Source organism: Lissotriton vulgaris, chromosome 10 (assembly GCF_964263255.1).
Source record: "Lissotriton vulgaris chromosome 10, aLisVul1.2, whole genome shotgun sequence".
Lineage (NCBI taxonomy): Eukaryota > Metazoa > Chordata > Amphibia > Caudata > Salamandridae > Lissotriton > Lissotriton vulgaris.
The window spans coordinates 200,267,463-200,285,928 of NC_141698.1; the positions used below are offsets into that span (position 1 = coordinate 200,267,463).

The 18,466-nt window shown below is 43.3% G+C and overlaps 1 protein-coding gene across 4 annotated transcripts in view; it reads left to right on the forward strand.

The window, feature by feature from the left end:
* The window catches only part of LOC147684983 (mitogen-activated protein kinase kinase kinase 3-like), a 424,161-nt gene that overhangs the window by 357,424 nt on the left and 48,271 nt on the right, over positions 1–18,466 (forward strand). For all 4 annotated transcript variants that reach the window (XM_086940880.1, XM_086940882.1, XM_086940881.1 and 1 more), the window contains exons 11-13: positions 12,811–12,903; positions 14,285–14,479; positions 15,252–15,400. In XM_086940880.1, the coding sequence (XP_086797006.1) occupies positions 12,811–12,903; positions 14,285–14,479; positions 15,252–15,400 (437 nt within the window). The remainder of the gene's footprint in view (positions 1–12,810; positions 12,904–14,284; positions 14,480–15,251; positions 15,401–18,466) is intronic.

Below are 18,466 nucleotides of genomic sequence, written 5' to 3' on the forward strand. Positions count from 1 at the left end.
AACTCCATTTGAGGGTGTTACCTTAAATAACGATATGATGCAGTTTTCTGATCAGGGTTTGATGAGATACGATGTCGAAGGCTGCTTAGAGATCGAGGAGGATCTGTTTCCCTGTCCGAGGAGGGCTCTGATGTCATCGCTTGCCGCTATCAAGGCAGTCTTGATGCTGTGGTTGGTGCAGAATCTGGATTGAGATGTGTCTAGGAGAAGATTCTGCTCTAGATATTTAGTGAGTTCAATTCAAAAGATACTTTATTCGGTTTAAATCACAAAAAACATAAAAGTGTACAAGCATTAAAACAATCCACAACCCACCCAGGATAAAATATAACATATAACATGGATAAAAAACAGAAATATACAGAGTATAATGGCAGGATATTTTTTCCTTTTAAAAACAACAGTGTACACATCAGTGACCTTGATTAAAGTTTTAAACAGTAGTTTATATTTATAAGAAGTCCTCTAAGGCCAAGCAATCTTTTTGCCAAGTCTCGTTGCGATGGTTAAAAATTTAGCCACATTGAAAATGACCCAAATCTCTGCCAACAGTTGAAGGTACAGCAGGGCTGGCTTCACTTGCCTAAAACCCTTTCCTTTTAGTAATGGTATAATAAATTTAAGTCTAATACCTTTGAAGTGGTCACAGAAAAACAAAAAATGAGCCGTGTCCATGATTGAGCAACCATCACATTTGCATAATGCTAGGTCCTTACTCCTAGTCCAAACAGGGCGGCCAGAAATTAAAAGATGTATTTTATTCAAACGGAACCTTGTTAACAGGTACCTGTGATTAGCGTTATTCACAACTTTGAGGTACAGTTCCGGTTCAGGGTCGGGTGAGGCAATCAGCTGGTGGGACCTGACAGAGGATTTGAGCAGCTCCCTGCCCTCTCTATCCATTCCTCTATTTAGCAAGAAGGTATTTTTGACCCATTTCATGTCCCCTTTCACCAAGCTTGTAGGTTTATCAAACAATTCTGGTCGTCCCAGTTTTACACACATTTGTTGCACGTACTTCAACCAGGTGATTTTATCCCAGTGGTCCAGGCTTAAGCAATCTTTTAAGATTTCGTGGTTTACATCAAGCTCTGGGTTTAACCAAACTGCCAACCATTTTAATAAGGGGGCCAGGGCAATTTTGTCTTCCAGATAGCCTACACCACACTCCTGGTGGACTATGTAATTTGCGGTAGAATTAGGCAAGGAAAGAAGAGTTTTTAAAAAATTGTCCTCTGAGACCTGGAGCGATGAGACCTGTTTAAAGCCCCACAAGTCGGCCCCATACGTGGCAATTGCAGTACATTTGGAGGCGTATACTTTTAGTACTGCCTCAATGGGTTTCACTCCTAGTTTACGGGAGAATCTTAGTACTGCTGAGATTGAACGTGCCAGGGAAGTTTTTTTCTCCACCAGTTGGGGGTTCCACGTGGAGCCCTCATCGAAGACCACCCCCAAATAGGGAAATCTAGAAACTCGTGACAGCTTGTGTTTATTGCAAAATAATGACATCACATTTTTCCTTGACTTGGCTTTGTGACCTACTACCATGACGTGGGACTTCCCAAAATTAACACTCGGGTCAAGTTTATTCATAAAAGCATAAAAGGAGTTCAGCAGGCGTTGGAGTCCTAGTGAGGTTCTAGCTAGGAGGGCAGCGTCATCCGCATACAGTAAGGCAGGCAGTAGATATTTCCCAGCCTTCGGGATATCCTTACAAACTCCACTCAAAGCTTTGCCAAGGTCGTTGATATATAGTGTAAAGAGCAGGGGAGCAAGAATGCACCCCTGTCTCACACCGTTAATAATGCTAATTTTCTCCGTGCAGTTCCCCTTTCTATCGTAGCGGACCGTTGCTGTAAGATCCCTATGGAGATCTGCTAGGAAATAAACTATGTTGGGGTCTGTTCCGATATTAAGGAGCTGGCCCCACAGTTTGGATCTGTTTACCCGGTCAAACGCCGAGGACAGATCCATGAAAGCGATAAACAATGAACCTGGCTTAGCTAAGGTGTACTTCCCAATAATCAACTGTAGATTTAGGCTTTGGTCAATTGTACTACGTCCCTTACGGAAACCGTACTGTAAAGGTGAAAGTGTATTGGTTTCCTCTAGCCAGGTGGTCAATTTACCTAAAACCACCCTCCCCAAAACCTTGACTATTTAGTGAGTTATTGGTTGGTGGCTTTTTCCAGGACCTTGGCGGGGAAGGGAGATGGGGCGGTAGATCTTGATTTCCTCGGTTCGGCACATTGTTTTTCCATGTGTGTTTGACTTCTGCATGTTTCCAGTCTTTGTGAAAGGTGGCCTTGGCGAGTGAGAAGTTGAAGATGGTGATGCACTCGCTGCTGATCCTCTGAGGTAGAAAATGTGGTGCGGGCAGAGGTCTGTGGGGGCTCCTAATTGAATGGAGTTCATGATGTTGGTGGTGTCCTGGGGGTGAGATGATCTCATGCTGTTATTTGGTGGTCCATGTTGTTTTTGGTAATTAAAACTGTGTTTTGATGGCCATCTCATCAGCGTTGCATATCATGAGCTTCAATCACTGTGTGTCTGAGCCCCATTCTGCTCTTTCTTTCCACATATGCTGGTTTTGAAAACTAAAATGTCCATTCTTCTGAAGGTGGTAGCCCAATTCCTTGTGGGTCGTTCATTACACTTCCCATGTATGTTTTATCCTCCACTTCATTCTATTAAGAAGAAACAGAGACTGCCTAGTTTCCACCCCCATACTGTGGACATCTACTAAATCGACAGGGTTAAGGATTACCTATATCATGACATGCTTTTTGTCTGATATGGGGGCACCAAGAAAAGCAAAGCTGTCCAGAAGAGGACTATATGTGGATCAAGTTTTGCATTAAGGTCTGCTATGCTCTTGCTGAATAAGAACCTCCAGAAGGTATTAGAACCCATTCCACCAGGCTAAAGGCAATTTCTTTGACCTTAAGTAGGGGTGTGCTTATCCAGTATACATATTATGCAGCAAATTGGGCATCGATTTATACATTCGCTAAGCATTACTGCTTGAACTGAAAACTCCAAGTTGCCTCAATAACCCAGGAGCTTTAGATGTGACAATTTTCTCAGACCCACTACCTGGGAGAAGCACTGGTGCAATGTCTATTAAAATATGATGTCAAAGTATCCATCAGAAGAAGTTATTCACCTTCTGGTGTAAAAGTGGTGGATACTTCCTGCAGGTTCCTCACCAATCCCATATGCCTCTCCAATCTGAGGAGTGGTCATATATATCACATTTATAAGGTTCCAATTTAGGGCCAAATTTAAATATTGGCGAACGGGTTACTCTGTCACTATGGGGATGGATATCCTGTCTGCCGAAATCTTAATCCCATAGGATATTATGGGGTTTAGATTCCTGCGGACAGGATAGCCGTCCCTGTTGTGACGGAGTAATCCGTCCGCCGATATCTAAAATCAGGTCCTTAGTTTGGTGTGCTGCATATCTACCAGTTATAATTTTACTGTCCCTTTCTCTCTCTCTAAGACTTCAGAAACAAATGAATGAAGAACTGATGTCAGGGGTGGTGTGTTTTTATATGGCTCTAGTGATGTCACACCCAATGTGGTACTCGACGCCAACATAAAGCAGAGTGCTAACTACCACTGCAAGAGAGCTATTGCAAAGATACCGTATCTCTCTCATACCTCTTGGATACATACTCTCCGAGCTCGCCTCAAGCTTTTGTTATGCTGCTGGCAAAGAGTGAAGGTGAGTAATGCAATTATCACCAATTTAATGGCAGCAAGATTATGGAATTTCAGCTGCATGGCATGTTTCGAGAACAGAGCTCTACTTCGAACAAATTAATATTTTGACAATGGATCGTGGTCTTAAAATTGGTTAGTACCTAGAGAATCTACAAAGGCATGTTTAGTTAGTTGCTACATTCATCTACCAAACCATTTTGTTTGGCAGTGTGAACCTATGCCTAGACTCACATACTGTGCAATATTCTGCCACCTAAGGGTTAGGTCTGGAATTGTATCTAAATTTGTCAAACATTTAATTTTGTCTATCCTCCTCAGGTGGCCTTGCATGCCTATATGAATCAAATTATTTTTACTACTATAGGAATGCATTTTTGGTCTTCAGTTAAACCATTTTGTCTGCACCCACATGAAACAGGAGGATGTTCTCTTCGCTGTACCAAGCTAGAAATGTACTTACTCCTACCTTCTGCATGATTATTCGTATATGTTTCCCATGGTGTGAAATATAATGCACAATGTTTGTCAGTGCCCACATGCTGATAAGTTTTTTAGCATTTTGCTTGGCCATCACCCAGTCACAACCCTCCCTACCCCACCCGCCCCCTAAAGTTATGACTGTTGGACATTCTACATTCTAGACAATTGTCAACAGTATCAAGTTCTCTCTGTGGGCATAAATGTTGCAGATTTTGATTCCATGAATCAGGAATGTGGAATTAACCGAGCCCCTCACCCAAGATGATGGTTTTCACACCTAGACTCAGTTTAGATACCCAGAGTTTGTGAATAAGGAACTTAGCAGAGAGTTCTGTTTGTGTTGACTTTTTCTTAGACATAATCCCCTGCTTTAGTTGCCCCCATTCAAGGAGGCATGGAATTTGATGTTCTGTCCACTGATCATAGATATTAGTAATTAGGTCGAAGTACTTTGTTTCAGCAATTACACAAAATAACAATCGGCTGCTCGACTGAATCACAACATTGTACTGAAAAACATATCAGGACTGGCTCTAAAGAGTTTCAGTTGTAAATGCAGGGGATCCAGTCGCAGATGTATGGTCTCCTGTGTGCCGGAGACCTTTTTTGGCTGCTCTCTCTGACTCTGCTTTTTGTTTGCATATCCAGAAGGTACCCCAACTAATCAGCTTCCTAGGGTTTCCTCCTCACAGTGATGTTTGTCTGGTAGCCGAACATGTCCATGAAGCATGGGTTCAATGCTGAGGGAGAGAAATCATCTCCCAACATAACTGTTAGATTTTTCAGCAATTGATGGCCTTGTGTCGCAACATGCCAATGGAAAATATGAGAATAAATTGGTAGGATTCTGTTCTTTCCCAGATCTATTAATATTTCTGATGGGATCATCCTGCAGTGGGCGCATCTTCTCCGCGGGATTGCCGAAATTTGTTGATGATCCGTGATTGCTGTAAACATCCAGCCTCATATGAAAGCAAATGATAGTCTTTGCAGACCCATATTATGCCAGACTTTCCTTTTCGACTTGCTAATACTTCTTTTGTATTGTCAGGCTTCTGCTGCCATTACCAATGATGTGTCGAGGCTTCTAGATCATGCCCGGCAACAGTAATAGCACTTAGATCTTCAGGGCTGCTCTGTGTGCCTGACGCGTGGTCAAATTAAAGACCAGACGCTTTGTGACTTGATGTCTCGAATGCGATTTGGCAATGCTGCGGCAAAGTATATGCCTGGCTTCTACTGGTGAGGTCTCGCATGACTGTGCAGGTGGATTTAAAGTCCCAAAATGTACCATGAACAGTAACTGACCATCTCCAGATCCTACCCGAGACCTGGCATGTTGCTAACATGAGAGATTCCTGTTTGTCAGTGTCTGGAGACATCCCATGTTTTGAGAAGATATGCCTATAAAACCAGATGAAATGTGTGTCACAGTCACACAAATCTTTATTTAATGAGAGGTCAATGATAATGATACACCCATAGCAACATACTTGGGCTCACCTCAATGAGGCTGTGTAAACCAGGAAGTGCATTTTTCTCATGTCCAATTGCCTCTGTGCCGGAGACCTTTCCCTGCCTCCCCGCCACCACCTGAGCTTCTCGTTAGCGCCTTTTGATGACCTGTGCACACAAGACGTTAAAGAGGAGTGCGTCGCGCGGCACTGACGCACTTTGATGGCGATTCAGTACGCCGAATGAAAGCTTCCGGTTCATTGGTTTTTCTGTTGCAGCCACTTGTGGGTGATTGACAGCTGTGAAATGGCTGGCTTGTGTCATTGGTTCTGTTACTGGCAGCAGATACAGTTAAAGTCCTAGGAATGAATAACATGCCTAAGCTGACGGAAGTTAAAGACTGGAACGTTTGATGCATTACCAAGCATAATTTTCAAGTACATGAGGTCATGGAAACTTGTACGAGACGATTGCATTTTTGAATATAAGAAACTGCCCTGGTGGCAATGTGCCTGTATTTTGAAAACACATGTTTGGCAAAAAAAGTAGTGCTAAAAAGAACCAAGCATTTGAGCAGTGCCTGTCGGACTCAAGGTAAATACTGATTACAGAGAACAACTCAACTTCATCTTTTGTTCTGTGTATAAGATAAAGCATACAGATGAGTAACATGTTTTAAATCAATAAAAAATCTAAAAGTTGCAGACACAGCCCAAGCCTATGTCTGTCAGATGCTTGACAAACTGAGCAGCAGATTCCTGGAAGTCATAACCACGTCTCCATGCACCCTGCCTCTGGGCCCACTTCTGTGAAACAGTTTTTTTCCCCTTTCTACGTCCTCTATGCCATTAATGCAGAGATGAATAAGGCATCAATTCTTAATTCAATAGTTTGTACAGGTTTGAGGCAGAAATGTGACGGCCATATTGGTTGAGGACTCTGGTTTCGATGTGATGAAAAATGCAGGCATCTCTAAAAGGGGTTTTGCCTGAGAAGGTAGAAACCAAACCTCCACAAGAGGTTTGCCATATGTAACAAAAATACAAGTTGCAAAGTGTGACTAGCATTTTGCGACCAGTTGTTGTACATCTGGCCTCTAGTTCTACATGGAGTGGGAAGGTGAGCGTTACTTCTTTGCAACACCTGAAATACACCACCGTTTGTCACCAAAATCAATTATTAATGAAATACTGTATTCCTAGACACATGAATACTCAGCTGTTGTTTATGCTGTTGTCAGATGGTTGAAACTCCTGCCCCAGAAACAAGCTCCTAGTAAAGGGTGTGATATCGGCTACTTTGAGGGAGTTGCAGTTGCCACCAGCATAGTTTCCACAATAACTTAATATTATACTGCTGGGCAGCCATTCAGAATACAAAAATGGGCCATCCGCTCTTGACTAGACCATTATCAGTTTCGGTAATGGAGGCCAGCCCATGTTCAAGTTCGAAATCTAGTCTGCTTTTGAGTCCAGCACAAAGCTTTTTTTGTTTTTATCTCTTTGACTCTCTCCTCTGTAGGTGATCCAACAAAAGGTGGATTCCGCCTGGTTAGCATTTTCATAAAAATACATATCCAGCAATAAAGGCGATCGCTATACTTGACTGTAATGGAGAAACCTACCACTTGGAGCCTTCCTTTTCTTTGTTCTGATGACAGTGTTGGAATAATACACCAACACCACAGTTGCTATTTTAGCTTTAACAATTAGTGAAAAACGCTATACTCCCATCCTTTTTCTACTCAGCATAACACAGTTGGCTATTGATGATTGTGTTAAGAGTTTGTACGTTTTTTGTCATATTTCTTTACAGCGTGAACCGAAGAGCAGGAGTAAAATGTAGTAGTACTATTTTTATAAACGTATTAGACCTTGAAAATGATGTTAGGTGATAAATGTTATCTAGATCAATAGTACCTAGTTTACCAACCTCAGAAGGATGAAAGGTTGAGTTCACAGTGTTGGGACTGTGTAATGACAACCCATAAACAGACCACATGGTAGTCATAGTGCTCCTCGTTGTTGCTATTTCAGTTTGAAAGTTCTTCATAACAGAGTTGGAACCCCCATTGGAACACATTCATGCTGTCATGCAGGGCAATCCCAAGAAATTAATATATGATATCCCGACTCTAAAAAATACAATGTTCCACTGATCAGTCTATGTGGGAAGTCAGTCTTCTCCCTGTAAAACTTCTAAAATATTTTAATTTATTTGTTTTTCCATTTTTTGAGGGCACATCCATCCTTTAGGAAGTGATCAGGAACCATCATACTTTGTGCACAAGTTTTGCAGGCTAGCCGGGAGTATGGCAACTTTGACTATGGATAGCACAGTACAGTGGTTTATTGGGTCTTCCTGCAGTATTGTACTTGAAGTAAGCCCATTCTATACATAGAGTTAATACCATGTCTGTGTATAAAGAGAGGGTCTGGATGAGTGTCTGCTATTACTAGCTCTCCTTCTCCTTTGTTCCTTCCCCTTTTTCCTGCCGACACTCTTTCCCTTAGTTTGTGAGCTGTGGCTAAAGGTGGTATGTTAAGGAAATTGAGTTTTAAAGTATGGTTTTCAGTGTGGTAGCCCGGATACTCTGTCGCAAACAAGAATGAGTACTCTGTCTGCCAAACTGACAGTCCACCCGCCTCATTTAGTATCGGACGGACCCTCGGCTTTTTGTTGGCTCTTGTCGACAGAACGCTGCCTACTACAACCGAACAGATTAAGGGCTGGCAGGCGAACGGCATTAGTCTGTTCACCCTATTTAAGGTGGATGGTATGATGTCTTTTTTTCTGTCTCTCACCACCAGGCAGTGAGAGAAAAACACAAACAATGACCCTCCACACCTAGGGAAGAAACTCTTTTGGTGTCAAGGTCACTAGTTATTTGTTTTTCAGTACAAACAAAAACACTTGGGAGATTGTTTTTTAAAAACAAAAACTTTGGTAAAGTTTGGTGAAGGGCAATTAAACTGACAGCTGAGATTCACCAAATATTTTGGACCTAGATAGGACAAGCCATGACAGCAGCTCATGTCAAGGTATAGAGATTACTGTTTGCCCAGTGGTGTCCGCTAAATCTGGCGGACGGTAGTCTGGCAGGGTGGCAGACGAAATATCTTCTGCCACCCTGATGGACTTTACTGCATCTGCAAAACTTTAACTAAGTCTTTTAGTGTATCTTTGGGGTACTCTGTAGCCCAAGCTTCTACCGTCCCCTTTTACAGTTCTTTTCTCTCAAGTGTGGGAAGTTTGACATCCAAGTGGGTTTGTCCAGGAGTTTTCATTCACCTGTTTCCTTCTCAGTCCCATACCTGTGGAGAAATGTAAATCCTTATAGCTTCAGTAGGAGGTATGCGGAATGCCTCCATTCATATTTCCCATTAACCCAAAAGGTACTCTTGGTGGATAAGCAAATGGGCAACTCCTCCATTATGGCTGAGGAGTGTCGCCCCTCTGCTGATAGCCAGTTGAGGCAAATGTGAAAAATAAAATGATAATAAAACAATTTTATTATCATAATAATTTTCACTGAAATAAAGCTAGCCGAGTCAGAGGGCGGGCTGGGGCTATCCTGAGCTTCAGGGGGGTGTGCTGGGCACAGCTAAGTGCACGTGTCGGTTTGGCCGGTTGTCTTAGGATGGCCAAATTGACAGGCGCACTTAGCATTTCTCCAACCCGAGCTGTGTTGCACAGCCGGGTGGAGAACCAACACACAGGCCCTGTCTGAGTGCCAAACCAGGCTGCTCAGAGCAATTCCAGTGCTTCTCTCATGCTGGGTAATAGCATTCCCAGCATCCGGATTAGCGCAGTATGCACCAGCCCATGGAAGTCAAAGACTGGGAGAGAAGCAAGGCGGCGGCATCAGTGGCAGGTAAGTACTATCTTATATAAATATTTTTTTTCTCAAATAAGTGAGAGTAGCTCTTTGTGGGATGAGGGATGAGGAGATTAGAAAACTTTGAGTCACAATCCACTGCAGAAAAAAGCAAGGAAAGTCTGGACTGACCCTGAACATCTACCCAAAGTCATGCTCCACCTTGTCAAGACTCCATAGACCAACTTTTGCCGGTTTCCAAACCGTGTGTTATATCCACAAACTCAAGGGCATACCTAAGGCTAACCAGACACCGGAAGTGGCCTATATATCTAAAAGCAACACTGGTTCCTGTGTTAAATAATTACAAAAAATCATGATTAAAGGTTTTTACAATCAGTGTAGAATTAAAACAAGAAACTCATAAAATAAGTTGAATCAATCAGTAACTAGGTATACTGCAAGTAACATTGTGATATTTTAATCACTTTGAAACTATAATTAAGAAATTGGAAAAATAAGGTAGACGTCTGTTGTTGGTTGTAAAAAGTTCACGATTCTCAAACGTGATGCATGCAGTGAGGCAACCTACATAAAGTGTATACAAATAACTTGTAGATTGGCCACAAACTTCAACCTCTAAAGAAAATCCATGTATGCCTCTATACACATGATTTTGAATTAACAGATAGGTGGCTTCTTGGGCATAAGTCTGAGAGTAGCGTCTTTTTCCTTTTTTTTTACCATTTATGTATGTTTACTCACTGCGTCTACCATATTTGCGCACTGAGCACTTTTCACAAACATACTTCATAGTTCTCTATTGAGTAAACAATCACAATTTGGTCACAGCTTGTGATGTACCTGCTTACTGCTTGATTCCCATTGTTTTACTACTCTTTTATTTTAATTCTACATAGATTGCAAAAACCTTTCAAAAATGAATTTTTCTGATAATTTAATGCAGGAACCATTGTTGTTAGGTCGAGCCTGGGCGGCGCATGCGCTGCTCTGCAAGACATGCTGTATTAAGGTATGGACGTGAAGCTCCGCCCTCTCTCCACCCAGTTTTTTCATTGGCTTGTGTCATTGTCCATTGTAACATGTGGCTTTTCATCAGTCAATAGGCTTAGTAGTCCCTCCTTAGTATCACCTTTTCCCATTTTATAACCTCCCTTGGCGACACCCCCTGTTACATGTGTTTTTGCTCGGTAGGCTTTAATTACAGCCTCCGAGCAAAGATCTTTGTACTGCCTGCTCTCGCTGGCAGGACAAATCAGGACTACTCTCTCCTAACACATTTGCAATGCAACAGGTCTCGCATTTGCGAGAGTTCAAACTATTGGCATTGTAAATTACAATCCCTTTTATTTATCCGTTTTTAAAAAAAGCACATGAATAAAAGGCATTGTCATTTACAATGCCAATAGCTCAAAGTCTCGTAAATGTGAGACCTATTGCATTGCAAATGCTTGTTTTTAGATATGTGGCCTGACTGCTTCTATTCGGGAGAAGAGCATATGCTTCTCTGAGAGACCTGCTCCTGATTGCTGTGCTGTGGCTCAGCAGAGTTGGGTTAGAGGACTTTCCCACCTTACCAGTTTCATGGGCTTCATAAACTGACCTATTAGTGCTGGTCCTTTGGTACCGTAAGCAGTGTCTCACAGGAAGCCTTTGTGTATACCATTTCCCCTTTAGAAGTACATTTAGCTGCCAGAAAAATGCTTGGCATGCATCAGACAGGCAAGCACCTTTCAACCTATGCTGTTGGCTGGCATGGCCAGGTTGGAAATCAACCTGGTCGCTGTGCTTCTGCAGTTTTGGTAAGATTAGCGGATTCAAAGTGCAAACGAGAATTGCACTCAATACTATTTAAACCCTTGCTCACATTGCACAGAGGCAGGAGGATATACAACTTGCATGAATTGTCAGCACATTCTCTTAGATGACACCGACTGTGGTTTCATCTTCAAATTCCTGGAAAGAGGAACCCTCTGCTATTTATAGGTGACCTATAGTGTGTGCTAGGCCTTGATGAGAAACAGCATTTACAACGCGGTCATTACCTCACATTACCTTTACCACGCATCCATTACATCACAAATCCCTTTACCACACAAAGTCATATAATATGTATGTATGTATGTTAGGGCAGGCACGTTTTTTAGGGTTATGGGGTGGGTAGGGTTTTTTGGTGGTAATGATATTGTTAGGGTTTAGGGTGGGTATTTGGTTGGCAAGGGCATTTTTAAGGATTAGGATGGTAAAGGGTTTTGGGTGGCAAGGCTATTTTTGGGTTTAGGGATGGTTGAGTTTAGGGTGGGTAAGGGTATTGGGGTGGCAAGTGTATTTTTAGGGATTATAATTGGTAAAGGTCCTTGGATTGCAAGGGTATTTTCAGGGTTCAGGGTTGAGTTTAGGGTAGGTAAGGGTGTTTGGGTGGCATGGTATTTTTAGGGTTCAGGGTGGGAAAGGGTATTTGGGTGGCACGGGTATTTTTAGAGGGTAAAATGAACACACACAAAATAAGTGATCCCGCGCAGTAAAAATAAATCCCCCCCTTGCGGTGGGCAAGGCCCCGGGTGGGGCGGCGGGTAGGTAATTTAGGGGAAGGAGGGTGCATGGCCTCCCTCCCCAAGGCTCTAAGATGCCTTGGGGACCACAACCCCTGTTGCAGATTTTTGTTAAAAAAAGGGGGTAGTGGAGATAGCGGGCCAACCTCCACAAGCCTTAAAAGGCACCAGGGACCCCATATCCCGGTGACAACCTTAGGTTAAACGGATAGGTGGTCCGTATGCCCCAGAGCCTCTAAAGGTACCGGGGACCCCATCGCCCGGGGCACTCCTTTGGGCCAACCCCATGCACAGTGTGCGTTTGTCTCTCTGCAAGGTGATTGGCAGGCCCTGTGACCAATCCTCTGCTGTGCATGCCCAATGGCCGTGGTAAGCGTAGGGAAGGGCTGCCTGCATGGGGTGGATGCTGGGTCAGGCCACAGGCCTTAACTCAGCCATCGGCATGCACTGCTAATTACCCTACATATGCATGCATGCATGCGTGAATGACACACAACAAATGAACCAAAGTGTATAACACAGTAGGCTGCATTCTAGCTGAAATTTTAAAGAGTTAGTATATCAATATATACATTAACTTGCAGTGGGATGAACATCAATGTACATTATTTAATGCTTTAGAAATGTTTTTGTCACTACTGTATAGCATACTTGTGTTTGTCCAATCAGATCTGAAGCAGAGAAATGTTTTTTTTTCAGATTTTTAAGAATGTGTAATTTGTCTAACTGGTTCATTTTCTCCCTAATAAGATTATGAAATTCCACTTTATGAAAAGTATGGAAAAGGAGGGACCTTTCCCCGCCAGTATCACCTTTCCCAGAGCCGTAAGGATTATAGCGATGGTAAGAGTGCCGTAAGAGATGGTAAAATCAATTCAGCATAGTACAAAGGGCCTATTTATCCTCTGCAAACATTAACAACATTTTCAGCCATATGCTGTGCGATTGTCCTTCTTTGGCCAGATACTGGTCCCAGGTATTGGGCTGAATGACAAATGCCATTGAGCCAATCATCTTGAATTCTTGGGAGTTCTGAGCTTTAAGATTATAGAAGGAGAATATATTCTGTTGCTTGCGTTCATTTAAGAATGCAGTGTTGTTTTGGCATGCAAGCTTGTTTACCAGTGTGTGAACTTGCTTACCAGTGTGTGAACTTGCTTTCTAGTGTGTGAACTTGCTTACCAGTGTGCAAGATTGCTTACCAGTGTACAAACTTGCTTACCAGTCTGCGAACTTGCTTACCAGTGTGCAGACTTGCTTACCAGTGTGCGATATTGCTTACCAGTGTGCGAGATCTCTTACCAGTGTGCAAACTTGCTTACCAGTCTCTGAACTTGCTTAGCAGTGTGCAGACTTGCTTAGCAGTGTGCAGACTTGCTTACCAGTTTGCGATATTGCTTACCAGTGTGCGATATTGCTTACCAGTGTGCAAACTTGCTTACCAGTATGCAAACTTGCTTAACTGTGTTCAGACTTGCTTACCAGTGTGCGATATTGCTTACCAGTGTGCAAGATTGCTTACCAGTGTGCAAACTTGCTTACCGGTCTGCAAACTTGCTTAGCAGTGTGCAGACTTGCTTAGCAGTGTGCAGACTTGCTTCGCAGTGTGCAGACTTGCTTACCAGTGTGTGAACTTGCTTAGCAGTGTGCAGACTTGCTTAGCAGTGTGTGCGATATTGCTTACCAGTGTGCGAGGTTGCTTACCAGTGTGCAAACTTGCTTACCGGTCTGCAAACTTGCTTAGCAGTGTGCAGACTTGCTTAGCAGTGTGCAGACTTCCTTACCAGTGTGCGAGATTGCTTACCAGTGTGCAAACTTGCTTACCAGTGTGCAAACTTGCTTAGCAGTGTGCAGACTTGCTTAGAAGTGTGCAGACTTGCTTCGCAGTGTGCAGACTTGCTTACCAGTGTGTGAACTTGCTTAGCAGTGTGCAGACTTGCTTAGCAGTGTGCAGACTTGCTTAGCAGTGTGCAGACTTGCTTACCAGTGTGCAGACTTGCTTACCAGTGTGCAGACTTGCTTTCCAGTGTGTGAACTTACTTAGCAGTGTGCAAACTTGCAGAGCAAAAGTCAAACATTACAAACAATACAGCACTAAAAAGGAAAGTCACTTGAATTTTGTTCTCTTCTCAATCGAGTTCTGCTTTAGCGTAGGGATGTAGAGTAGAGGGCCAATCTCTGTACAGTTTGACTGATTGTTCGCCTTGTGCCTTTCACCCCATAGGCCGCAGAACCTTTCCAAGGAGTTACGTACCACCGGATAATCTTTTCCAGATTGTTTCAACGAGCAGGACGAGGAGCTTTAATGAGGACAACATGCTCGCCACCGCCCAGTATGACGAGCCCAGGAAGAAGCGGTGGCACAGCTGCGAGCAGACTGCCCCCTTCTTCAAATCCTTGTCTCCCCTTCCGAGTAAATGTAAGTCATACAGGCCTGATCTGTAGTGTTCATCTCATGTGCTCTTTCTTGAGTTTTAATATTGAAAATGTGGATTAGCCCATGGTCCTTTGCAAACCCAATGGTGGCAAAATATTTTCTCTCCTCGACTTCAAAACATTGCACCATTTTGTGGGCACCGATAATCTGAACGCAATCTGTGATTTGTGATGAATGACTTTTGTCAGTATGTAATCAGTGATGGGGAAAAAAAGTTTTCTTAGTCAAGTAATATTTAACTCTCCAAAGTGATTATGGGTGAAAAGCCTTCGATATGTACCTTGAGTCTTGGATCAATCAATCAGTGTTTGTTAAGCACAACTACTCACCCATGAAATCCCTTGCTAAAGCCATGCAGCTGGAGGTGATGATGTGGACACTCATGAGGAATTTACATTTTAGCGTGTACCACATGGTTTAAGCATTTCCCATTTTTTTCCTTCACCATAAATTTCAAGTGGTTATTGAAAAGATACAATTTTAAGAAGACAAAATGGTATCACTTTCATGGGCACTGATCTTCTCCCACTACATTGTGAGCCTGGATGTGGGTTGTGCCAGAGAAACATGGAGAGTTGCTCCATTTATTGTACATTGATATATACCAGTGTCTTTATCTCACCACGAAACATGGGTGCATAGTTGGTATTTGCAGGGCACACTCAAGGTCTGGTTCATTCTTTTGCACAGTTGGAGATATATTGTGATCTAAATCTCAATTGTTTTTCTAAAAATTCCAATGGTTTTACTGCAGCACCCCAGACTCCTGTGAACTGGAGATTGGGCAAACTACTCGGCAGAGGGGCATTTGGAGAGGTTTTTCTGTGTTACGATGCAGACACCGGCAGAGAACTGGCGGTGAAACAGGTACCCTTCGACCCAGAGAGTCAAGAAACAAGCAAGGTGAGTGGTAGTGAAACGTATTTATTATGAAATTATAACACTTTTGGCACTGTGAACATCACTAAGTCCCCAACATAAAGTTCTCCCGGCTCAATCAACCTGTGACTCCATAATGTTGAAAGCTTCCTTGTTTAAAATTCAAACACAAGAAAATTGATTTACAGTGTGGTTAAAGTGCAGCGCCTTGAGACCCTCACAGGTGAGTAGTGTGCTCTACAAATGTTCTGCTTGATTGATTGATTGATTAATTGATTGAAAGCATAGCTTGCTTCTAGGCCATGTATTTTAGGAAGCTCTTCTATGAGAAATCAGTTAAGTGCTGTGTGCATCAAGTGCAAGAAACCAATGACAACCCTTTTCTGCAGCTTAAAGGCATGCATTAGGCAGCCTTATGATCTAACCTCTGGCAGTTGCTTTAGAAGGATCTTTAGAACGTTCCGCACCCTGAGTATGTTGAAGTTGGAGTGTATAATAAAAGTTTAAGGGTGCTGTGATCTTTTACAGAGACGGGAAAATACGGACTCGACATACAACATTTCTAACTCTATGCTATATGCATCCATGCAAGTTTCTTGAAACGTCTTGAGCTTTTCTTCTCCATAACTTACACAGCGGTTCAGTATCAGATTCCGATCATTTGAAAGATGTGCTTCGACTGACCATTCCGGTCAGCAAAATCTCTCACCAGTGCCCTGATAATGAGTATATTTGATTACGTTAGTAGCCTTTTACTTTGCATAATAATCTACTCATTCTATCCCCATGTACAGGGTAATGGGGAAGGATGTGGACTGACGGCTAGACTGCCTGCTATGGAGCTGGCGAACCAGGTTCGAGCCTCGGGGTCAGTCCTCATCCTGTGATTCTGGGCAAATCACTTAATCTCCCCGTGCCTATCAAAAGTTTGCGCTATATAAATCACCAAAAAATAAAAATAAAATTTGCCACGCAAGCTTGTTTAACCTTCCATACCCAGTTCATCCTGTCAACATCCGCCCTCATGGTTGTGTGCAAAAAGAGGCCAACTGCATATTCCTCACCTTATCTCTACCCCACCCAAAGCCCGTCAAGTCTCAACCTCTCTTTCTTTGGACCTCCTTCCGGAAGCTGTACTCCTCCAACCATTATGTTTTTGATTCTGAGATCCAACCCCACTTTGGAGCACTTCCTCATTTCATACAGACAATTGTCGAATTTTTGCTCCACCTTGGACCTCAGTTTTTATAGAAATGCTTTGTTTAGTTAAAACAATATCTTGTGCTAGCAGCTTATGTTTGTTGACTGGAGATCCAGGAACCACTGTTGTTCAAGATGGTTGCCCGGCCACAAATCTTACTGAAGAAATACATTACTTTCCGCGAACACTCCTGCGCAGTGCATTTATGAGTGTCACCGGAGCCCTCCTAGGTTATGGTGTGTTGTAATCGCAATCAACATTTGTCGTATGCGTTCTACTCACTCACCTGAACTACATCCAGAAAGCTGTAAAGATCAAGCAGCCCTCAGTGAGTGTGAGGAAAACAGTTTTCATCAATCATGGAATTACTCCTGAGATGCCGAAGAATATTAATACCAGCATTCCATATACCCGGGACAGTGGCATTACCCAAGAAGGCCTGCATACCCGATACCCGGGACAGTGACATTACCCAAGAAGGCCTGAATATGCGATTCCCAGGACAGTGACATTACTCAAGAAGGCCTGCATACCCAATACCCAATACCCGGGACAGTGACATTACTCAAGATGGCCTGCATACCCAATACTCGGGACAGTGACATTACCCAAGAAGACCTGCATAAGCGATTCCCGGGACAGTGACATTACTCAAGAAGGCCTAGATACCCGGGACAGTGACATTACCCAAGAAGACCCAAGAAGACCTGCATACGCGATTCCCAGGACAGTGGCAATACTCAAGAAGGCCTGCATACCCGATACCCGGGACAGTGACATGTATCAAGAAGGCCTGCATACCCGATACCCGGGACAGTGACATTACTCAAGAAGTCCTGCATACCCGATACCTGAGACACTGACATTACCCAAGAAGGCCTGCATACCCGATACCCAGGACAGTGACAATACTCAAAAAAGGCCTGCATACCCGATACCCGGGACAGTGACATTACTCAAGAAGTCCTGCATACCCGATACCTGAGAAAGTGACATTATCCAAGAAGGCCTGCATACCCGATACCTGAGACAGTGACATTACCCAAGAAGGCCTACATACCCGAATCCCGGGACAGTGACATTACTAAAGATGGCCTGCATACCCGGGACAGTGACATTACTCAAGAAGGCCGGCATACCAGAAACCCGGGACAGTGACAGCCAAGAAGGCTTCTATGGAGTCATCATAGGTCACATCAAAGAAAATGTTTGGTTTTCTAGGACCATTAAAATGTTAAAGAGAAAGGTTATGTGACTCCTGTGCGTGTTTGCATGGTTAGACACTCATTCTGCTGTCAATATAATCCAGCAGAGAGCTAGTAACTATGACAACTAAGTGCCAACTCTTGTAACTTCTGTGATGGTCAATCCCTTCTGGCAGTGATTGACTACCAAACCTAATGTCATGCAGTAGCGATGTATTGGGCACTGCTGGCAATTCTGTACTTCCAAACTGGTAAAATGTTTGTGGCGTGGATTACCCCTACCAACCTGTATCACCAGTTGCACAAATTTCCTGGAAAAGACTTGCAGGAGAACATGAACCAGTTGGCAATACCAACTCTGGGCTGGTTGCCAGGCAGCGGGTAGGCCGGACCTTGGATAAGGACGCTGAACAAGGTCCTGTGCACAACTGAGGAACTCAACGACCATTGGGGTGCCTACATTTCAGACTCCAAGACAGTACTGCGCCACTCTACTCTTACCCATAGGGTGCTTACTGCCAAAATTACTATTTGGTATGGCTCTGAAACCAACCATGACTTCCCATTCACCTTGGTGTGCCCAAGACTTAACAAGAAGCACGTAGAAGGTGAGCAGATATGGAGGAAGGTCTGAGACTTTCAAAAGACATGCTAACAATGAAGACATTTGAGGAAGAGGTGAAC